This window comes from Protopterus annectens, chromosome 1.part2 (genome assembly GCF_019279795.1).
Source record: "Protopterus annectens isolate FY-2018-M chromosome 1.part2, PAN1.0, whole genome shotgun sequence".
NCBI classification, from domain to species: domain Eukaryota; kingdom Metazoa; phylum Chordata; order Ceratodontiformes; family Protopteridae; genus Protopterus; species Protopterus annectens.
In genome coordinates this window covers 944,547,498-944,572,218 of record NC_056727.1, presented here as the reverse complement: position 1 = coordinate 944,572,218, position 24,721 = coordinate 944,547,498, and the positions used below count along the sequence as shown (strand labels likewise).

The 24,721-nt window shown below is 43.4% G+C and overlaps 1 protein-coding gene across 1 annotated transcript in view; it reads right to left on the bottom strand.

Annotated features, from left to right (window-relative positions):
- TRMT61B (tRNA methyltransferase 61B) overlaps positions 1-24,721 on the bottom strand; it is a gene marked incomplete at its 3' end in the record, with an annotated part of 420,876 nt that overhangs the window by 177,443 nt on the left and 218,712 nt on the right. The window contains exon 2 of the mRNA XM_044059889.1: positions 22,628-22,730. Coding sequence (XP_043915824.1) covers positions 22,628-22,730 — 103 coding nt within the window. The remainder of the gene's footprint in view (positions 1-22,627; positions 22,731-24,721) is intronic.

Here is a 24,721-nt window from a genome sequence, read left to right as displayed (position 1 = left end):
CTAGGGTGGCAGGTATAAACTTTTTTGCCCCACCTATCTAGATTCCTAGATTCTCTGTCCGATGGAACAGGATTCGTGGTAACAGTGGCCTTAACCCCTTTAGGGCCTTGAGAAATAACCTCTGGATCCGCCAACGGGTTCCTGAAAAGAAATAAATGAGAATCAGGGACTCTGTAGTACCTGTCAGGTTATCTGGGAGAAGGGTAACCAAATTTGGAGACAAGGAATTTTCCAGAAAAACATCAACAACTTCCAACACAGGAGGAATAGCAAGAGGCTTATGCTGAGGTAAATCAAGAAACTCCCTAATCCGTTTCTTAGATTGTGGATAATCCTGGCTTTCCCATTTAAAATGTTCCCCTGAGGGTATTTAAAGTGTTAACAAAAGAAAAATCCTCTGGAGCAAAGCTGAAGGAATGGACTCCTCTGCATCTGAATCTTCAATGGGAGAAAAAGCCTGAGAAAATTCCTCATCAGCAGAAATGCTGGAAGAAACAGATCCTGAACACGACAAAACCTCAGGAGAAACCTCCCTACTCCTTTTAGGAGGGTGAGGCTGAGAACCACTGATAGGAGTTAACAAATCATTACCAATTTTAACCACCTGGGATTGAGGAGAACTAGGTGGAACTGGAGCCTGCCTTTTCACAGGCTTATGGATTGAAGACTTACCTGCAAGCCTGAAGGACTCAGGAGGACTGACAACCGCCAAAGAAGCAGCAGAAGTAGAAGGAAGAAGTTTGTTGTCAGATCGCAAAATGGAGGCCTCGGACCCCGGAGTCAGCTGAGCAGTACCAGCTCCAGCAGAAGAGGTGACCGGCGACAGGTAAGAAGACAAACTGGAGGTCGAAGGCCTAAGGGACTCGAACTCTATCAAGGCCTGCAGTTGTACATCTGCGGACTGCAGGGATTGCAAAAGCATCTCACTGGCTCCCGCCTGACAGATGACCAATGAGGACTTAGTTTTCTGAGGCTTGTCACAGTCCTTGCCCTTACACTTTTTTTGAATAGCCGAAGCCTGAAGACCGACGGACGTCATACCCACAAACTTAGGCCAAACTCTAAAATGCTTAGCCAAAATCTTAGCCCGACGATGGATAGTATGCGGATTAAAGGAAGCACAAAGATTACAACTGGGAATGTCGGGATCAAGGTAGAATATGTGGAAGTGATAACTTTTTATCTATATTAAAAGCAACTTCCCATCCAGACTAATTAAAGTGTATGACCCAATGGATGCCATACGTGTGCAACTCACCATAAACAGGGTCTCATCCCATATCCTTGCAACCTATAAGTCCCCTCCCCCCCAATGTCCCAAGAAACCCATACTACCCATTGCAATGTACTTGAATTCTTCATTGTTCAACCCAATATGGTCTTCAAGGGAGATCTCAACTATCCCTGTATTGACTGGAAATCCTACAACATTTCTACTGCAAAAGATGAGAAATTCCTAAACTCTGTTAATACTAACATCCTGGAACAGTTGGCCCATTTTCCTACTGGGGTACAACTATCCTTGAACGTGTACTCTCAAACATGGGGGAGTGATGTTCCTCACCCAATGTAATGTCCTCACTCTTCAGATCTGACCATAAGCCAGTACTGCTTGAAATAAAAATTAAATCTGAAGAAACAATTAAACTAAAAACCTTTAAGAACTATTGCAAAGCTAACCTCTCTCTACTATGTGACACCTTAGCTAAATTCCAAACAGACTTGAGCACTGTTAACATCACAGCACATGCTAAGATATTTACAAAATCCCTGTACAGCCATATTAATAACTGTATAGAGCAAGCAGTGCCCACTCGTATTAAGAATATGACAAACCAACACACAAGTTACCATGGTAGCGTCACAATAACAATCGGTTAAAAAAAAAAATCTTGGCCAAGCTTAGAAGGAACAAAACCCAACATATTAAAAAAACCTGGCCAATCCAAACAGGAAACCTAGAGGGTTAATTAATACTTCAAAGAAGGCTACATTTGAATAAAAAAAAACAGAAAGAAACAACCACATTAGAATCTTATTGTATTCTAACTGAAGAGTGCTTCTCAAACAAACTGGTAAGTATATTTTTTGGCACTAACTTTTCAGAGCTCTGCACTGTCTTAATTTTTACTTGACTGAATTATATATATTTACTGGCATTGTTTTGTTTTCTGATCTGTTCTGAAACTGGTTTTCTCCCACCCACCTACCCTATTCCTGTGGTGGGGTTACAGTTGGTGGCTTTGCAGTTGCCCGTCCCTATTGTAAATTTGATCTAGGACACTCCTCCCAGTCTAGTGTTCATTCTACCTAATACAGCGAGAAAATTTGAGAAGGCCAACTCACTTAGGCTATTAACCTTGAATTATCTTCTGTTCCTCCTTTCTCCCTTTGCTAAAAAAAATCTCCTTGTGTTCTGACTGAGTGTGCTTCTCAACTAAGTATTTTTTTTCCACTTTTTAACTGTTCCGAGTTGAATAAACCAACAACTGAATTCAGTTCAGAATACATTTTGAATAAATTGCATTTAAACTGTATTTGCTCTAGTACTACTTCACACTCAAGTGTGCTAGCTTGCACTGCACTTTCAATTGTTTTAGTGCTGTTTTATCTGCCATCTGGAAAAAAAAAATCTAAGCTTGTTTTCCTGCCTTTCCTGAAACTAGTCTAGCCCAGATACAGATTTGCTGTATCCAGGACTGTTGGTAAGCTTCTGAGCCGCCCAAGCCTTTCTGTGTGTCGAAGGGAAGCCTTCTAGCTTAACAGTGGGAGTGGTAAGCACTAGGTAGCCTATCTACCACAAGAGTGGTTTCTGGCCCAGAAATTGCAGTTTATTGAACGTTAGGGTAGTTTTTCCATCTCTTTCAACTTTCTGGTTTAAAAGCCCACATTTGTGCTGGTTTCCCGCCTTTCCTGTAACTAGTCTAGTCCAGGAACAGATTTGCTGCATCCAGAACTTTATGTAAGCTTCTGAGCGGTGCCAAAGTCTGCTCTTCAATTCCTCCCTTAGATCTGCTAGTGGTCTCCTCTCCTACACTTTTACTACCTTATTAGTTTAACACTTTACCAGACTTCTTGCAGCAATTATTGGAGCACACAAAAGTGCTACCAGCACTAGACGTTCTACAAGGAAACAGCTCCAGTACTTATTATTAATGCCCACCACTGCAGGCATGTCTAAAGGTCAGTTCCCTGTGCTTTCTCCTATTAACCTGGTGAACTTGGGCATCCTGAGGCAATGTACCAACTGCCTCATGTACATTGACAACCTTTTCCTCTAACCTCCCAACACTCGGACTTGCAAGAGATGCACTTCTATATCCAAACTGGAAGCCACACACTCTCCAGCCAAGACCAGAACAGCCCGTCAAGAGGAGAAGGTAAACACTTACACCAGACCACATGGAAAATGTAGCCCACCAGCACTGCCTTCACATAAAAACACAAACCGCAAACCCACCTTTGCAGAGGCTCTCAATAAAAATCTACCCAAACAGCACAGACCTCCAAGGCAGAAACGCCCTCGACCACCACAACACTAATCACGAGACACATAACTCTCCTACACAGTGTGCCACTCAACCAAAGCCCCTAAGGCAAAACAGCATGCCCAACACACTAGTCATAGGTGACTCGATAGTGAGGCACACTGATGTCCCACTTACTAGGATGAATATGAGAAAGTAACAGATGCCTGTCAGGCACCAGGATTCACCACATAATACATGCACTCAGGTCCCTCAACAACAAGTACAATTTTATTTATTTTATTTATTTTACATTTGTTGACCGGGCTGGTCTGGCTGGATACATGTCCATTTTCAGCAGAGGCCCGAGGAGAAAAGCTCCACTAAATACTAAGTACATTACAAATAATCATTACTGTTTAGAAATATAAAAATTAGAACTCATAACAACACACAGAATGCAAGATACTTTCAAAGAGAAGCACGATTACAATAAGCAGTTCATTACATATTAGCAATTATACATAAGATGTACATAGTTAGATTAGTACAGTAAAAGGAGAAGAAATCAGACAGGTAGTGAAGAGAAGAGTGAAGGAGAGATATAGTATAAGAAAAAGTTTAGTCAGGTGTACTGCAGGAACAAAGCCAATGATTGAGGTAGTACAGTTTAATTTTTTGTTTGAATTGTGGTAGGGATGTAGTCAAAGTTATGTCACTAGGTAAGAGATTCCAGCTTCTACCTATAGTGTTAGTGAATAGAGAACCACCTGCTGTGTTGTTTGCCTTTATTGATTTTGTCATGAGTTTACTAGAGGAGCCAAGCGAGTTCAGATTGTTGTAATGGGATTAAAAGTTGAGAGAGTATAGGGGTGTTGTCAGGTAGGTGTAATATGTTGTGGGCTATAGTGAGTTGAGGAATTCTTAGGTAGTTTTGAAATATGAGCCAGCCAAGTTGCTTTAGATTTATACAATGGTGGGTCCTAAAGGGGTTGCTAGTGGCGAAGCGAGCTATGTTATTATAGCAAGTTGCAAGTTTGTTTAGACTGTTTTTCTTGAGGTTAGTATAAATGGGGGAAGCATATAGGAGAGTAGATAGGAGATGAGTTTGTGCAATTTTGGTTCTTGTTGCTGGGGTTAGAAAAGGTTTGATACGATATAGGGATCCAATTTTTCTGTTAACAACCTTGATTGTGTTGTTAATGTGCTGATCGAAGGAAAGATGATTGTCAATGGTTATTCCCAGAAGTTTAGTAGTTGGATCAGGCGAGATGATAGTACCATTATTAGAAGAAATGGTAAAGTTTAAAGGGGGGGACCGAGAGGAGGGGGAGAAGAGGAGGAGTTTAGTTTTTTTTGCATTTAGTAGGAGAAACCGTTTGGAAAACCAAGTTTCTACTTCGTTAAAGGTATTTTGCGTCAATGAGGTCAGTTCAGTAGAGGAAGGTGCCGAGCAGATAAGGGTAGAATCATCTGCATATACTCTGTCATTGTACTTGTGGGTGTGAATGACCTGAGACATACCTCCCTGGACTACATGAAAAGAGACATGGAGGAGCTCTCAGATTATGTAGCCCAGCTGGGTATGACCCTAGCCCCGAGCACCATCCTACCATAACCCAAAATGATAGCACAGTACAAGCAGAAAATGACTGATTTCAACAACTGGCTACGTTTCTGGTATCATTCTAAGGGGATCCAGTCTCTGTCTGCCTTGGATGACATGACTGACAGACCTCAATGCTTTGCCAGAGATGGCCTGCATGTGTCATCCCTGGGCTTCCGGATACTGGCCAAGGCTCTTGCCACCCCTACAGTGCCTTTTTTATGCTGTGTTCCAAAAACCAAATTGCCACCGTAGCAGCTACAAACAAATGCAATATGAGGGTCATGCAGCTTAACACTAGAAGTTTAAATCTCAAAATGCACTCCCCTCTAAGCATGCCTTAAAATGGAGAACATCGACATTTGTGCTGTAACAGAGACCTGGTTCAAGGCAGCAGAAACGATCCCTGCACTACCAGGCTATAACTCATGCCACACCTTTTGGGCCCCAGAGCTCCAAAGGTGGTGGTGTTTCCATATTCATAAAGGATGCACACACCTCTAGACTGGTAGCCCAACATAATGCATCCGAGATGCTTCAGGTGCAGCTACCATTGGGTAAGACATAGATTCAGGTTGTAGCCTGCTATAGGTCCCCAACCATGTCCCAAGACTCACACTCCACCTTCCTAAGCACCTTGGAGAATATTAGGGTCCAACCTAACACTCTCACACTGGGTGACGAACTACCCCTCCATTAACTGGGAAAACTACTCATGTACCAATACACTTGCCCAACGTTTCCTGGAATTCATTAACTAGAATGCCCTGGACCAGCTCATTCTTACTCCCACTAGAGGAAACAACATCCTTGACCTCGTCATTACTAACATGGAGACCACTGCTCTACACCAATAGTCAACTCCTCCTTGGTTAGATCTGACCACAAACTAATCACCTTGGAAATCCACATCCCTCCCACCCCACCCCCTGCAAAGGTAATCACCATGAAAAACTTCTCCATAGCTAACTTTGGGATACTAAAAAACAGAGGTTGCTAACTTTACGGCACCCATGCAAATGCAGAATAGTTACATGACCGCCGAGTCATACACCACTGTACTGTACGAACATGTACAGAAATGCATGGATCTCACCATACCCAACAGAACCAACACGCTCTCCTCCAAAAAAATGAACCCAATCTGGTGATTCCCTGCCATAAATAAACTCTACAACAGAAGGAGGAAACTGATGTGGAATAAGGTTAAGTCCCAAGACTTTAAAAACTCCCTTATCAGCCTCAATAAAAAGTTGAGATCCCTCATCAAATTCTCTAAAGCTAGCTATGAAAACAGAATTGCAGCAGATAGTAAAGACAACCACAAGACCTTTTATAGTTATGTAAAGAATCTCCACGGCAATGCCCAGATTTGCTCTGAGCTACAGATTCAGTACCAACTTTAACTCTCTCTCTCCCCCTCCAAAAGGACCAATCACAATACCAGTAGATTGCCAGGCACCCAGTATTACTGCTGCACAGGTTAGAACAGCACTGTCCCAGGCCAAGAATACAGCTTCTATGGGACCTGAAAATATTCCTGGCTGTGTTCTACATGAACTAGAGTGAGCTGGCACCTCACCTGTGTCCCCTGTTCAATCACAACCTCACCTCAGGCTTTGCCCCTACCAAATGGCACACTGCTACAAACATCCCTCTCCACAAAGAAAGAGCGAATACAGACACTGAGAACTATCACCCCATTAGACTGACAAGTCCAATATGCAACGCTATGGAATGCATCATCATGGACCTAATAAACAAGGATATAGGGAATCTCCAAACTCTGGATCCTTACATGTCTGGTTTTGTGAAGGGTAGATCATGCGTGCTCAACTTGGTCAACTTCTCTGAGTCCGTCACCAGAGCTGTGGATGAAGGTAAGGTGGTTCATACAGCCTAACCTTGATCTGGCAAAGGCCTTTGATGCCATTCCCAACTCAGGAATCATAGAAAAACTCACTAAGTTAGGCATCAACCCCTATATCACTAGGTGGGTTGCAAACTGGCTCACAGACAGAACCAACAGTGTGAAAATAGCTGACTCCAAGTCAGACTGCAGACCAGTCATGAGTTGAGTCCCACAGGGTTTGGTCCTGGGTCCTCTCTTGTTTGTTATCTACTTCTCTGAAGTCCAGGCCAACACAAAGGGACTCTGGTTGACAAAGTTCGCAGACTACTGCAACTTGGGAGCTATTATTAACTCAAGTGAAGTTGACATCCTACAGAACGGCCTCACTAAGACCAATGACTGGTGTCAGAACCATGGCGTTAAGCTCAATGCCAAAAAATGTGTAGTCATCCTCCTTGGGAAAAACCCGGTTCCCTTGAATTACATCGATGGCAGTCCACTGAACACAGAAAGCATTATGTGAGCTCTAGGAACACAGGTAGACAGCAACCCCTCTTTTGACCACCACATTGCCAATGTGATCAGAAAGTCCTATGTGGCACATCTCATTACTAAGGGTTTTGCATCCAGGAAGAGAGAGGTCATGGTCTCCCTCTACTCTTCCCTCATTAGGCCAATCATCGAGTACAATGCCCCATTTGGCATGTACCTCACTAGACACCTCCAACAACCGGAGATGCCACAAAAGGGTCCTTAGTGTTTCACTGTTGCAGTCATCAAATTTGGGTAGACTTCCAAAGCTAAGGATGGGAGGAGGAATTTAGATAGCATTAGGACCTATAAGGCCCTGCAAGACTGCAATGGCAAAGCCAGATCTGGATTTAGAGAAAATTGACAAATGACAATGCTTGGTGAAAGTATGTACAGAACTCCGGGTAGCAGCTTCCAGGATGTCTCTGGTAGGGACACCTCTGAGAAAGGCTGTAGAGGTAGATGCAGCCCTGGTTGAATGGGGTCTAATCCCCTGTGGGATAGGTTTTCCATGGTGCTTATAGCAGAAATTAATGCAATGGCCTATCCATTTAGAAATAGTTTGCTTTGAAATAGCCTACTCCTCTGCCCCTGCAGCAAATGCCACCAGTAGTTGTTCAGATTTCCTTTGAGGTTTAGTCCTGTCCAAGTAAAATCTAAGTTGTCTGTGCACATCTAAGGAATGCATTATCCATTCCCCTTTGTTCTGTGGATTAAACAAGGATGGCAAATGACTGGACTGATTAAGAGCCACACTGGATACCACCTTGGGCATGAAAGAGTGATCGGTCCTGTGGGACACCCTGTCCGCATGAAAGATGATAAATGGCTCTACTGCCATAAGGGCCTGTAAATCAGATACCATTCTTGCTGAAGTGATTGCTAAAAGGAAAGCTGTTTTCCAAGAAAGGAATTTTAACTCTGCAGTTGCAGCTGGCTCAAAAGGGGGAAGAGTGAGTTTTTCCAATACAAAATTAAGGTCCCAGGCTGGAGTTGGGGCTCTTCTGGATGGTCTTTTAAGTTTCTGGCCCCTCTGAGGAACTGCTTGAGCAATGGGTGAGAAAAGAGGGGCGGTTCTGTGTTGTCATGAGCTGAAATGGCTGATGTGTGAATTTTGATGGAGGAAAAGGAAAGGCCCTTGTGAAGCATCTCAGTTAAGTATTGAAGAATCTGAGGTAAATTGGGAGCTGTTGTGGCCATCCCTTGAGTTTGGTTCCAGGCACAGAATCTTTTCCATTTTTCAGCATAAGATTTTCTAGTACTAGGCCTCCTTGCCTCCAAAATGATATCAAGCAGTTGTTTACAGAGGGATGGTAACGGAGAAATTAGGTAATTAGCCAGGCTGCCAGGTTCTGGGTTTGAAGCTGAGGGTGCAGAATCTGGCTCTCTTGCTGAGACAGCAGGGTAGCGGTCTGAGGTAGGTGCCATGGAGCCAGCTGTGACACACTGCACAAGAGGGGGTACCAGTGCTGGCGTGCAATCAGTATCATCCTTGGTTTGTCCAGTTTGATCTTTAGTAGCACTTTGGAGAGGAGAGGAAGAGGAAGAAAGGCGTAAACCGATAGATTTTTCCAGCTGAAGGACAGAGCATCCACTTTCCAGGCTTCTTTGTGGGGAGTCCTTGTGCAGAATTTGTCCAATTGGTAGTTTTGGGGGGAGGCAAACAGGTCTATATCCAGGATCCCCCATTTGTTGATCAACATGTTGAAAATCTTTGGCTCCACTTTCCACTCGTGTGGGTCCATGAAATTTCTACTTAGTTCATCTGCCAGTATATTTAGGTGCAAGGAATTGAGCCTGAAGATGCACTTGGTAGCTCAAGGCTGTGTTCCACAGAGCCATGGCTAGTCTGCAGAGGAGGTAAGAATGGGTAACCCCCTGCTTGTTTGTGTACCACATAACAGTGGTGTTGTCAGTCTTTACCATTAATTGTCCTCGAGGAATGTGGTCCTTGAAGGCTGTCAGAGCATTCTGTACAGCTAACATTTCTTTTTGATTGATATGCAGGTGCATTTGACTTGGGTTCCATTTGCCCTGAATGCACTTCCCTGCCAGGTGAGCCGCCCAGGCATAATCGATGCGTCTGTTGTTAGGGTTTGGGCGGCAGGGGGAAGTGTGAATGGTAGTCCCTTGTTTTGGTGGCAGGCCTCTGTGCCACCAAAGGAATTCTAACCATAGGCAAGGTATGATAGGAATCATTGCTTCTAGATCCTGAGAATGTTGACACCATGGGCTTTTTAGATACCATTGCAGTTTCCTCATATGCAGTCTTACATATGGAATTAGTAGAATGCACAAGTCCATGAACCCCAAGGCTTGCAGTATTTGTCTTGCAAATAGTAGCGTTTTTGTGGCCACTAGTTTGAAGTTGTCAAATGAATTTGTTTCCCTGGCGTGAAGAAAGCCATCTGGGAAGTTGTGTTCAAGCTTGCTCCCAGGAATATAATTTGTTGACAGGGTACCAGATGTGATTTATTTTGGTTTATGATGTACCCCAGACAAGTTAACACCCTTTGTACAAATACCAGATGATTCAGAAGTACATCCTGGCTTTCTGCCTGAATTAGACAATCGTCCAGGTATGGGTATATTTGAATATTTCTTTGCCTGCAAAATGCAATGACTGGAACTAGGCACTTTGTGAATACCCTGGCCACAGTAGATAAGCCAAAGTGCAGTGCAGAAAACTGGCAGTGCATGCAGCCTGCTTTGAAGTGTAGGTATTTTCTGCAAGATTCCCTGATTGGGATGTGCAGGTAGGCTTCCTTTAAATCCAGCGTTGCCAACCAGGCATCTTTGCCTACCATGGGAAACAACTGGTGAAGAGTTAGCATCTTGAAGTTTGGAATCACCAAAAAGGTGTTTAGGATACACAGGTCCAGGATAGGACACCATGAGTTGTCTTTTCTGGGTACCAGGAAAAGTCTTGAGTAAAAACCTTGTCCCTTTTCTTCTTCTGGTACAGTCCAAATACCCTTTAATCTTAGAGTACTTGCTTTTGAGCCTTTGCCAACTGATTTAGGGGTAGATCTGGCCAACCGTTTGGGGTTGGCAGTGTGTGGAAGTGAAATCTGTATCCTTGAGAAACTATGTTTAAAACCCATTTGTCCTGGGTAACGAGTTCCCAGTTTTTTGCTTGCAGAGCAATCTTTCCACCTAAAGGAGCAGTCAGTTGAGAAGTGCTTGGAAGTTTTAAAGTTAAGTCACTGAGACAGCTTACCATAGGGGAGAGTCTTACTATGACCTAATTTGGAAGTGGGAAACCCTCACTGCTTTGTCCTGTGTGTACCATGGGACTGAAGCCTGGGTGTTCTGCTGGTTCTGGGTTTGAACTGAGAAGGCCTAGAAGAGGCAGAAAAGGACCAATGTTTTGAGGGCCAATGCCTACTAAATCTAGGAGGATGCACTTGTAAGAAATCTAACAGTTTGCATAGATTTAGCTTTTTCCACCATCTTTTTGAGAACAACTTCTGCTTTGTCGCCAAACAGGTGGTCCTGATTTAAGGGAGCATCCAGCAATTTAGTTTTAACATGATCTGGCAAAGATTGCTCCTTAAGCCAAGCATGACTTCTAAGTACAGACCTGGTGACAGCAGCCCTGCAAGATGTCTCTAGTGACTCAAAACTACATTGCAAAGTATGTTTCCCAACCTGTTCAGCAGAATGCATTACATCCTATAAAACCTTATTTTCAGCACAATCAGGAATCAACATAATTTTCTGTTTAAGCAATCCAATAATATGCTGCTGATACTTTAACATATGAAACTGCCAATTTAAAGCCCTGATGGTCAAGATTGCAGGTGTACACCTTCTTGCCCCATCTATCCAGGGGCTTGGAATCTCTATCAGAGGGGGGAGGATTTTTGGCAGTAGTAGCCTTAATGCCCTTGGGTCCCTGTGAAATGGTCTCAGGATCCGCAGTAGGATTTTTAAAAAGGAACTTATGAAAATCAGGAACCCTGTAATATCTATCAGGCTTTCTGGGAGCAGGAGGTAAAGAGTCAGGGACCAAGCTAGATTCCGAAAAGGCATCATCAACAATGTCCAGCACAGGAGGGATAGCTAAAGGCCTGTGTTGGGGCAGGAGTAAGAAATCTCTAAGTAGGGTTACCACCTGTCCCACTTTGCGAGGGACAGTCCCTCTTTGGGCAGTTGTGTCCTGACAAAAAATTGTAAAAATGTCAAATGTCCTGAAATTTTAGGACAAAATTATTTCCTATATTTTATGTAATAGTTGCATAAAACAGTTATTCTGCATCTAAAATACCTACATGTTATAAGAAACATAATAAACAACTAAAATGCTACAAGAATAAGCTTTTATTTAGGCAAAAAAGTTAAGTTCTATCCTTTGTACTGACCGTGGGTATGTGTCGGCCTGTAAAATCTGATGTTTGTACCAAAAATGTCCCACTTTGGCCATTTGAAAAGGTGGTAACCCTATCTCTAAGCCTCTTTTTAGAATCAGAGTAACCCTGACTTTCCCAGTGAAAATGTTCCCTAAGAGTATGCAAGGTTTCACCAAAAGAAAAATCCTCTGGGGGTGAAGCAGACGGAATAGAGTCCTCTGCATCAGAATCCTCATAAGTAGATAAGGGTAAATCCTGGTCATCAGAGGAGACAGAAATTTCAGAATCCTGGTCAGAAGAATCATAAGCAAATTCAGTCCTAGGTCTCTTAAAGGGGGAAGGTTGGCTTCCCCTGATTAAAGTAATAAGGTCTTCAGCTATTCTTATCATTTATTTTTTAGGCATAGAGGCCTGACCATGCGGTTTGAGCTTTGGTTTCCTAGGCATGGTTTCAGTTTTAGGCCTTGAAGAAGATGGCTAAGGTTTAATATGCAAGTCAGTAGGCCTGAATACACCCTCAGAAGCTGGTGCCTGCACTGCGGCTCCAGACCCATCCAAGGTAGAGACATCCACAGGTTCCACAGTTGAAGAATCTTGCAGCATACCCCAAATGGGTCTCAGTAGAGGCCTGCGAATCTGAAATAGCGAGTATCAGTGGCTGCGAAAGCACCTCAATGAGTACCAGCGAACTGATGACTAGCTTTGGAGAAGCATCGTCTGCAGCTTTGGACCTAGATGGCATGTCTCTGTCTTTATCTTTGCGTTTTTTCAGAATGTCAATAGTTGGATGGCTTACTGAAGACATATCTGGATAACTGAACTGAATACAAAAATATTTAGAAGCGAAAATGTACCGACAACGAAGAGTTCATGGTTTAAATAAGGCACAAAACTGACAGCGAGGTACGTCGTGGTCAGGGCCTAGGCAAGGAATACAGTACGAATGAAAATCTTTATGAGGTATTTTCTTTCCACAAGAAATACAATTATTGACTTTTACTGACATTGGTTTAGAGCAAGAAAAAGTTTCCCCAACGGGGTACTTAGCTTTAGTTGAAGACTTCGGTTCTGAAACTCGAAAATGAAAATTTCAGGAGCCGGCCGACCGACACTTGCGAACTGCTTCTGCTTCGGGCACCACACGGCAAGAAAGACTGATGTAATGGTATCGGTTGCATGCTTCATACCCATGACGACCTGATGTCATGAAAGATGAGACAGCAACTGACGCAGGACCCAAGACTTTAACAATCAGGCTGGCTGAGGGCAACTGCAAGCAGATAACCCAAATGTGATGACTGCAACAATGAAACACGAAGATCATCATGCTGGAGGGACAGGTTCATAACCCAGAGACTGCCCATACATATCAAGCAGAGCACCTCACTGGACCTCTTTAAGAGGGATCTTGATGAGTGGATGGGAAATAGAAAATTCACCCTGGGGATCACTCCAGTGATTCTACTCGACAGAGGCACTGGTAACTAAGGTCAGGTGGCACTATGCCAGGGTATTCCTACGGGCTAGGCTTGTAAAGGCTCCAGGGCCATTAGCCTAGTACACACCTATGAACATAGCTTTCTACAGCTATGTCCATAACCTCAAGGTAAATGCACAACAATGAGCAAAACTTTGGCATCACCCATAACGACCCAATGAACCAAAGGCCAGTACCAACCTTTTGGCAGGCAGGTTCAGCTCAAATTTCTCCCCTCACCTTCCCGTCAGATAGCCCAAAGGAAATACCGTATACCACAATCCCCCCAAACTAGAGAAGAGGTCTTCAATGCACTTCCTAAGGCTAAAAACACTGCATTGATGGGCCCCAATAACATCTTGGAATGCTTACTACACAACATGAAACATGACCTCTCTTGTCGACTTAATCACTTTTCGGTCAGGTTTTGGACCCAACGAATGGAAGATGGCTAAAGTAATTCCTCAGCACAAAGGAGGTCTGACCAAACTCATATACAAGGCCATGGAAAGAATTATCATGGACAGGATAAATGAGAACATAGGTAACCTGCAAACACTGGACATGTCACAGTTAGGCTTTGTTAAAGGAAGGCCATGCCTATTAAATCTGGTGAACTTTGAGAGGGTCACCAAAGCAATGGCTATGGACAAGACTGCACGCACAGGTTACGTCGACCTGGCCAAGGCTTTTAATACAGTACCTTAGTTGAGCATTATAAACAAGCTCACTAAATTAGGTGTAAAACCCTTTTATTACCCACCCGCTGGATATCCAACTGGCTCAATGATAGGACCAAGGAGGTCAAAATAAGCAAGGCCACCTCAGCAAGAAGCCAGTCACTAGCAAAGTCCCCAGGACTTGGCACTGCATGCCCTCCTTTTAGGCATTCTTTTCTCTAAAGTGGAGGCAAACACTGAAGGTTTATGGCTAAGTTTGTAGACAATTGCAAGCTTGGGGTTATCAACTCCCCTGCAGACACTGGCATTTTTCAAGTAGGCCTATCTCTGACTATCAAATGGTGCCAAAGTCATGTTCTTAAACTTAGTGCTAAGAAATACATAACTGTGCCCTTTGGGAAGTCTGGCTAATTACCATGTTGATAATATGCCCCTAAAAGTGGGCCTAGTGGTTAGGGATCTGGGTACACACATAGCCAGTAGCCTTACCTTCAACTACCACATGGCCACAGTGGTATGGAAATCCTTTTATGTTGCACATCTTAGAAGTAAAGACATGGTATCTAAGTCCAAAGAGGTCATCATCACAGTGTACACTACCTTTATCAGACCAATCATAGAGTACAATGTTCCCTTCAGTATGTACCTTACCAGGCATATGCAGGACCTACAGCAACTTTAGAGGTTTCTTCAAAAAGAATACAAGGTGTAACAAACAGTACAGTTGTGTACACTTACCATAAATGTAAATGTTCAAGTGTATTCACTGTTGCAGTCATTACATTTGGGTTATCTGCCTGCAGGTTAGCCCTCAGCCGGCCTGAATACCAGAGTCTTGGATCTTGCGTCGGATGCTCTCTTCTTCCAGGACTTCAGGTCATCAGGGGGTACAAAACTTGCAGCAGACGCCATTACATCAGTTTTTCTTGCCCCAGATGTCAGGTGCCCCCACAAAGGAAAGCAATTGTATGTTAAGTTACACCTCCAACAAAAAGCAAATGCACCAGAAAGCTTAAAACAAGAAGCAAAGGTAGAGCCAAAAGAAGTCAGGGGCTGGTGGAAGGGTAAACAGGACTGCAACAGTGAATACGCTCAAACATCTACATTTATGTTAAGTGTACACAACTGTACTATGTTCTTCATGTTTCACTGTTGCAGTCAATACATTTGGGTAGATTCCCAAAGCTATGGAAGGGAGGAGGAAGTTAGAGAGCATTAGGGCCAGCTATTAAGCCCTGCAAAATTGTAGTGGCAAAACCAGCTCTGGATTTAGAAAAATAGGCATGTGGTAATGCTTGGTCAAGGTATGTACAGAGCTCCAGGTAGCAGCTTCTAGGATGACCCAGGTAGGGACCCCGCTGAGAAAGGCTGTAGAGGCAGATGCAGCCCTGGTGGAATGAGATCTTATCCCCTGTGGGGTAGGTTTTCCATGGTGCTTATAGCAGAAATGAATGCAATGGGCTATCCATATAGAAATGGTTTGCTTTGAAATGGCCTTCCCCTCTGCCCCTGCAGCAAAGCCAACTAGCAGCGGTTCAGATTGTCTGAGAGGCTTAGTCCTGTCCAAATAAAATCAAAGTTGTCTGTCCACGTCCAAAGAGTGTAGAATTAGTTCTCCTTTGTTTTGTGGATTTGGAAAAAAGGTGGGCAACTAAACGGACTGATTTAGGGCCACACTAGACACCACCTTGGGCATAAAGGAAGGATTAGTCCTGAGGGAAACCCTGTCTTGCTGAAGTGATGGCTGGAAGGAAGGGTTTATATTATAACATCGTAGCAAAACGTCGAATGTTATAACATCAAACCCAAAACAGTGAAGCTGCAGAACATCAAATTCTTTCCTAGGGAAAGAATTTGGTGGGCTGTTTCTGCCGCTTCACTATTTTCTCCACTGTGGTGCGAAGGTTACGGACCGGGTTAAGGTGAGTGTGGGGAAGGGATAGTTAGGGACCTTAGGGTTAGGGAGCGGGTAAGCTGAGGGTGCGATAGTTAGGGACCTTTACAGTTAGGGAGAGGGTAAGGTGAGTGTGTGATAGTTAGGGAGCGGGTAAGATGTGTGTGCAATAGTTAGGGACCTTAGTGTTAGGGAGCAGGTAAGGTGAGTGTGCGATAGTTACGGACCTTAGGGTTAGGCAGCGAGTAAGGCGAGTGTGCAATAGTTACAGATCTTAGGGTTAGGAAGCGGGTAAGGTGAGTGTGTGATAGTTACGGACCTTAGGATTAAGGTTTGGGTTAAGGTAAGTGGATAGATTGTAGTGTATGTACTGTTTAGTGTAGGGTTAGAAGTAGGATGTTAAGTGTATATGTGTGGATTACTTTTTTGGTGTGCTTGTGTTGTGTGTGTTTCTCGGAACAGCAAATTTTTTCCCTGGGAAAAAAAGTCGCTGTTCTGAGCTTTCAGTTATATCACATTTCAACATTCTAAGTTCGAGCTTATCGTGTCCGATGTTTTGGGATTTCGATTATGTGATCTACACCCAGAAAGAATTCTGTTTTCCAAGAAAGGAATTTTAACTCTGCAGTTGCAGCTGGTTCAAATGGAGGGAGAGTGAGCTTTTCCAATACAAAGTTAAGGGTCCCAGGCTGGAGTAGGGGCTCGCCTGGGGGGTCCTAAAGTTTTAGCCCCTCTGAGGAATTGCTTTAACAGGGGGTGAGGTGAGAGGAGAGGGGTGGTTCAGTATTATAAATGTGCTGAAATTGCCGAGGCATGAATTTTAATTGACGAGAAGGATAGGACCTTGTGGAGCATTTCTGTTAAGTACTGAAGAATAGGAGGTAAACTGGGCACCGTAGTGCCCATATCCTGGGTCTGGCTCCAGGAACAGTATCTTTTCCACTTTTCAGCCTAAGATTTTCTAGTACTGGGTCTCCTTGCTTCCAGAATGACATCTAGCACCTGCTTACTGAGTGATGTGACTGGAGAGCTCAAGGAATTAGCCAAGCTGCAAGGTTCAGGGTTTGAAGCTGAGGGTGCAGAATCTGGCCCGCCTGCTGGGACAGCAGGGAAGGTGTCTGAGGTAGGTGCCATGGATCCAGCAGTATCATGCTGCGCAAGAGGGGGTACCAGTGCTGGCAAGGCCAGTCTGGTGCAATAAGAATTGTCCTTGGTTTGTCCTGTTTGATCTTTAGCAGAACCTTCGAGACGAGAGGCAGAGTGGGAAAGGCATAAAACGAGAGGCTTTCCCAGTTAAAGGACAGGATATTCACTTCCCAAGCTTGATTGTGGGGAGTCCTTGTGCAGAATTTGTCCAAATGGTAGTTCTGGGGGGGGGGGGTAAACAGATCTATATCTGGATTCCCCCATTTGTTCCTCAAGAGGTTGAATATCTTTGGTTCCAGCTTCCATTTGTGTGAATCCATGAGATTTCTGCTTAGATCGTCTGCCAGTGAATTTAGCTTGCCTGGCAGGAATTGCGCTTGTAGGTGCACTTGGTAGCTCAAGGCTGTGTTCCACAGAGCCATGGCTAGTCTACAGAGAGGGTACGAGTGGGTTCCCCACTGCTTGTTTATGTACCACATAACTGAGGTGTCTGTCTTTACCAATAATTATCCTGAAAGGATGTGGTCCTTGAAGGCTGTCAGGGAATTTTGTACAGCTAACATTTCTTTTTGGCTGATATGCAGGTGTATCTGACTCGGGTTCCACTTGCCCTGAATGCACTGCCCTGCCAAGTGAGCTCCCCCATGCATAGTCTGATGCGTCTGTTGTTAGGGTTTGGGCGAAAGGGGGTAGATTGAAAGGGAGCCCCTTGCTGAGGTGGCAGGCTTCTGCTCACCAAAGGAACTCTGTCTTTATACAAGGAATGATAGGAATCATTGATTCCAAGTCCTGAGAATGTTGACACCATAGGCTTTTTAGATACCATTCTAGTTTCCTCATATGCAGTTCTGCATATGGAATTAGTAAAATGCAAGAGGCCATGAACCCCAGGGTTTGCAAAATTTTCCTTGCAGACAGCTGGGTCCATGTGGCCAGTAGTTTGAAGAAGGTTGTCAAATAGACTTGTTTTTCTGGCTTGAGGTAAGCCATCTGGGAAGTTGTGTTCAAGCTTGCTCCCAGGAATACTATCTGTTGGCAGGGTACTAGAGGAGATTTATTTTCATTTATGGTGTACCCCATTGAGGTCAAGTTTCTTTACGAATGCCAGAAGTTTAACAGCATGTCCTGGCTTTCTGCCAGAATCAGACAATCGTCCAGGTATGGCTATATTTGAATATTTCTCTGCCTGCAAAATGCAATGGCTGGAGCTAGACACTTTGTGAATATCCTGGGCACAGTAGATAATCCAAAGGGAAGTGCAGAGAACTGATAGTGCATGGAGCCTGCTCTGAAGCGTAGGTATTTCCTGCAAGATTCCCTTATTGGAATGTGCAGGTAAGCTTCCTTTAAGTCCAAGGTTGCCAACCAGGCATCTTTGCCTAGCACAGGAAGCAGCGGTTGAAGTGTTAGCATTTTGAATTTTGGGATTACCAAAAAGGTGTTTAGAATAGAGAGGTCCAGGATAGGATGCCAGGAGCTGTCTTTTCTGGGTGCCAGAAAAAATCTTGAATAAAAACCTTGCCCCCTTTCTTCTGCTGGGACAGGTTGAATAGCTCTGATACATAAAAGAGAGAGAACCTGCCTGTTGAGCCTCTGCCCACTGATTTGGGAGTAGGTCTGGCCAACCTTTTGGGGTTGGTAGGGTGTGGAAGTGGAATCTGTATCCTTAGAAAACTATATTTAAAACCCATTTGTCCTGGGTAATGGATTCCCAGTTTTTTGCATGCAGGGCAAGCTTTCCTCCTACGGGAGCAGGCAGTTGCGCAGGGTTTGGAAGGGTTAAGGTTAAGTCATTGTGACATTTTCCATAGGAGGGGTGTCTTGCTACTTCCTGCCTTGGAAGTGGGAGCCCCCTCACTGTCTAGACCTGTGTGTAGCCTGAGACAGTAACCTATGTGGTCTGCTGTTCCTGGGTTTAGAATGAGAGGACCTGGAAAAGACTGGAAAGGACCAATTCTTAGAAGGCCAATGCCTGTTAAACCTGGGAGGCTGTACCTTGCAGGAAATCTTTAACAGTTTGCATGACTTTAACTTTTTCCTCCATCTTTTTAAGGATAACTACTGCTTTGTTGCCAAGCAGGCGGTCTTGGTTTAAGGGAGCATCCAGTAATTTAGCTTTAACATGATCTGGCAAGTTCTGCTCCTTAAGCCAAGCATGCCTTCTAAGTACAGACCCAGTGACAGCAGCCCTGCAAGATGCTTCTAAAGAGTCAAAACCACACTGCAAAGTATGCTTACCAACTTGCTCAGCAAAATACATTAAATCCTGTAATTCTTTATGTTCAGCACAGTCAAGAATCAACATAATTTTCTGTTTAAGTAGTCCCATAATACACTGCCGATACTTTAACATATGAAACTGGCAATGTAAGGCCCTAATGGCCAAAGTAGCAGAAATGTATAGCTTCTTACCCCAACTGTCCAAGGCCCTAGAATCTCTATCAGAGGGGGTAGGGTTTTTGGCAGCAGTAGCTTTAATGCCCTTTGGTCCTTGGGAAATGGTCTCTGGATCCACAGTAGGATTCTTGAAGAGGAACTTGTGAGAGTTAGGTACTCTAATACCGGTCAGGTTTACTGGGAGCTGCAGGTGAAGTGTCTGGGGCCAGGCTAGATTCCAAGAAGGCATCATCTACAATGTCCAGAACAGGAGGGATAGCTAAAGGCCTGTGCTGACGGAGGAGTAAAAATTCCCTAAGACTCTTTTTGGAGTCAGAGGAATCCTGGCTTTCCCAGCGGAAATGCTCACTAAGAGTGTGCAAGGTTTCACCAAAAGAAAAATCTTCTGGAGGGGAAGCAGAGGGGATGGAATCCTCTGCATCAGGATCCTCATAGGTAGATAAGGGCAAATCTCGGTAATCAGAAGAAACAGAAAGTTCAGAATCCTGATCAGAAGAATCAGAAGGAAAATCAGTTCTGGGTCTCAAGTAATAAGGTCTTCAGCCATTCTAAGCATTTGTTGTTTAGGCATATGGGCCTGACCATGCGGGTTGGACGTCGGTTTTCTAGACCTGGGTCAAGTTTTAGGCTTTGATGAAGAAGATGGCGTCATTTTAAAATGCAAATCTGTAGGCCTGAATACACCCTCAAAAGCTGGTGCCTGCACAGTGGCTCCGGACCCATCCAAGGTAGAGACATCTGCAGATTCCATAGTCAAAGAAGCATCTCATGGCATACTGGACTCCGAATGGGTCTCAGTAGAGGCCTACGAATCTGAAGTAGCAGGTATTACGAGCTGCGAAAGCGCCCGAGTAGCGGCGAACTGGCGACTAACTTAACGGAAGTGTCATCGGCAGTTTTGGACCTATGCGGTCTGTCTCTGTCTTTATCCTTACTTTTTTTCCAGAATAAATCAGTAGTCAGATGTCTTACCAAAGCCATTTCTGGAGAGTTAAACAGAGTACCGAAATAATTTGCTGCGAAAATAAACAGACGACAAATAGTTCAGGGGTTGAATAAGGCACAAAACTGACAGCGAGGGACAACGTGGTCTGGGGCCTAAAGCCAGGAATGCAGTACGAATGAAAATCTTTGAGATATTTGCTTTCTACAGGTAAGACAATTGTTAACTTTTACTGACATCGGTTAAGAGCAAGAAAAAGGATCCCCAAAGGGGTACTTTTTTTCGAAGACTTCGGTTCTAAAACTCAAAAACGAAAATTTCAGGAGTCGCCCGACCAGCACTTGCGAGCTGCTTCTGCTTCAGGCACTGTGCGGCAAGAAAGACTGAGGTAATGGCATCGGCTGCATGTTTTATACCCCTGACGACCTGACGTCATGGAAGAAGAGGCAGCATTCGACCCAGGTATCCAAGACTCTGGTATTCAGGCCAGCTTAGGGCTACCTGCAGGCAGATAACCCAAATGTAATGACTGCAACAGTGAAACACGAGGAACATCTGCCTTATGCATAGCATCTGAAGGCCCTTTCCCTCTACTTCGTCTCCTACAGACTGCTAAGGGGTGAGCTATGCCTACCTCATCACAAGGCATCTGCAAACACCACACTTATGAATCTCTTACATATCCGTAAGTCTCCATGGGAGCCAATAACAGCCCTGGCTGCATCCTACTTGAACTCAGTCATGAGCTCTCAGTTCCATTACGCACCCTATTCAATCAAAGCCTGAGCAACGGCTACTTCCCAGCTGAATGGAGGACAGCTACTGTCATCCCTTTGCACAAAGGTGGAGCATCCACCGATACAGGAAATTATAGACCCATCGTCCTAACTAGCCTAATCTGCAAGGCCATGGAGCGGATTATCATGGACCTCATAAACAAGGACATTGGCAACCTCCAGACACTTGATCCCACACAGTATGGTTTTGTCAAGGAGAGGTCATGCCTGTTAAATCTGGTCAGCGTTTTTACAAAAGTCACCAAGGCCATAGAAGAGGGGAAGACAGTGCACACTGCCTACCTTGACCTGGGTCTCTCAACTAGACATCAATCAACATGTTACCAAATGGGTAGCAAACTGGCTCACTGATAAAACCCACCTAGTCAAAATAGGGGAAGCTACCTTTAGTAGTCGACCCATAACAAGCGGTGTACCCTAGGGATCAGTCTTGGGACCTCTGCTGTTTAGGATATACTTTTCAGAGGTGCAGGCCAAATCTAGTGGGCTAGGCCTTTGCAGATGACTGCAAGCTGGGTGCTGTCATCAATTCTCCTAGAGAAGTGGGCATCCTCCAATAGGGTCTCACCCAAACAAATGACAGGTGCCAGAAACATGGCCTCAAACTGAATGGCAAAAATCATCATCCCTTTTGGGGAGAATGACTTCCCTACAAATTATCACACTGATAATAAGGCACTAAGCACACAATCAGGTGTGAGGGTCTTGGGAACCCAGGTTGATAGCAAACTGACTGTTGACCACCATATTGCCTCCGTTGTATGGAAAAGTTTCTACATGGCCCACCTCATTAGTAAGGGTGTCTTATCCAGGGACAAGGTGGTTGTAACATACCTGTATTCTTCCCTTATAAGACTGATTATTGAATACAATGCCCCTTTCGGCATGCACCTCACAAAGTGTATGCAGCAGCTGGAGAGACCACAGAGATTCCTCACCCGAAGCATCCAGGGCCTCAAACATCTACCCTACACAGGTATGCTAAAATCCCTGTCCCTTTATTCAGTCTCCTACAGACTCCTCAAGGTGTCCTCTATCTAGCATACAAAGCAATCTCAGACCCCACCCTGATGGGAATGCTGCACATCCGCAAGTCAAGCTGCACTTCAGTAACCTACACGTGCGACCTCAACCTGGTCTGTGACATCAACAGGACTTGCTGGAGAGACAGATTTGTGTCCCAGAGACTCCCCATTTTGTGGAATAGCCTCCCTCTCCACATAAAGCAGAGTACCTCATTAACCCTTTTTAAGTGCAACCTGGATAACTGGATAGGGAACAGAAAATACACCTCTGGGATTCCACCTATGCCCCTGCTGGACAGTGGCATAGGGTGCTGACTTGTTGGAGCATGGGCTAAATTCTTGGCTAGACTTGTAAGGGCCTCAGGGCCAATAGCCTAGTAACTTCCTATGATCCTATGACAACACACTGCGTCAAGACACTACAAATAAAAAGAAAATAATATTTAATAGAATGGTGTACCTGCCCGAGATAAAAACAAAGTCATCGCACCAGAACCAGAGCCTGCCTCCAAGATGCAGTCGCCACCATTAACATCCATCATCATCAACATGGTATTGGCATCCTACAAAGGAAACATTTATAAAAATCAGCAACCATCAAAAAATGAAGAAAAAAACATAAAAACAGAATAACTGAATAACAGAAATTCACAAAATCACTACAGGGAAAAAAAAAAAAGAAGACAAGAAAAAGATGCAGTACCACAACAGAGAAACATACTTGTAACATTTATAAACAATAGTGATGACAACAAAAGCTACAACATATCTACACAGACACCCTTAACTAGGAAAAGACTAAGCCTATACTAAAGTGAAATGTGAAACAAAATGGAATTATTATATTTATGCCTAATGGGGGTAATCTGTTTCCTGCATACAGACTGCACTGTAAATAAAATGTCACACACAAGCATAAAAAAGCACACTGTCCAAAACACAAACATAGCCCAAAAACCAACCCACCCAAAATACTAAAAAAAAAAAAAAAAACATGAACAGCACAACCACAACAAAAAATACCCATGAAAAGCGATATATATATATATATACATATACATACACATACACACACACACAAGGGTTAATCAGAAAATCATGAAACAAACAGAAAACATATGCTATACTGCATCTTGTAAAAGCAACCCCTGAAGTTTTAAAACAGGAAAGTTACTGATCTCCAACAGTTGACAACTAACAGCATTGGAACTTGCTGTGTTGCATGCTGACTGAGGTCTGTAGTTCATGGGTGCCAACAGGAAGAGGAGGACCCATTTTCTTTCTTTTAAACTTTTCCCTAATCTCAGAGTTTGAGCTACCTTAAAATACGTATACACAAGGATGTGGGACACAGAAGGGGGTCTACACCCCCTACAAAAAAGAAAAACAAGAGGAGAAAAAAAAAACTATTTGTGTGTTTTGTGTGATCTTAGACAACACCGCTGTTTCACATGTGCGCTGTTCCACAAATATTGATATTTTAGTTTCAGTTAATTGTTTGCTGACTGGAACAGCATGACTAATAAAAGTAAACCTGAAACATACTCCTACGTAAATACAATACAAACCACACACACTTAACAATACTAAAATAGCACTACACCTGTACGTGGCCATAAACCACAACGACACACAAGCCAAAAACAATAAACACAATTATGCACCTGCAAACAAAACATACTTCCTAAAAAAGTACACATTAACACAAATACAACACAACATTTAGACAAACGAACAGAAAAGCTAACATAACTATTACAAAATGAAATATACAAAGTACAAATCTTATCTATGCAATCTACCCTAACAAAAAAAATCCTACTATCCCCAATAAAAATGTGTACACATACACATTTTAAAGAGAGAACCATGCTATCACAATATTTTTAAAAATAAAAATTACCAAAAAAAAAAAAAAAGAAAAGAAAAAGAAAAAAATGATAAAGGACTTCCAAACACAGAATCTTCCTACATATCTAAGCCACCAAAAACATCTCTGTACCCAACCACGGTGCCCATAAAATACCAACAGTACCTTGCTACATGTCAAACCCAATAGGATCTCCATTCCAACCCAAACGATAATTCCACCAATCTCATATAAAAGAAAAACATTAAAAAAGAAAAATTTCCTACAAAACACCAGCTAAAATAAAATTTTAATTTTACCCTAACTTAACAGTGAAGCTTTATTAATGAAAGCCATGACAGTCCTACTTTTCGGAAGACTAGATACAACATATGACCTATTCAAAAAGTAAGCAAACACATCCCATTCACAAAACCAAAATACTATACTGTGAAACTCACTACACAAAATAATTAGTACAATGTACATTCCACTGAAATCATTGTACATTAAAAACTACAAAAAGAGAAAGAAATAGAATATATTGGGGGTCTAGGATACAAGAAATAAAATCGGGCACACTGTGGTACAGGAACTCATTCTGGACACCTGTTCTCAAAACCAAGAGTACCAGATATCACAATCAAAGTTCCAAATGCACTTCCTTTCTTAACAAGGCAAATTAATTGGTCCCCATAACATTTT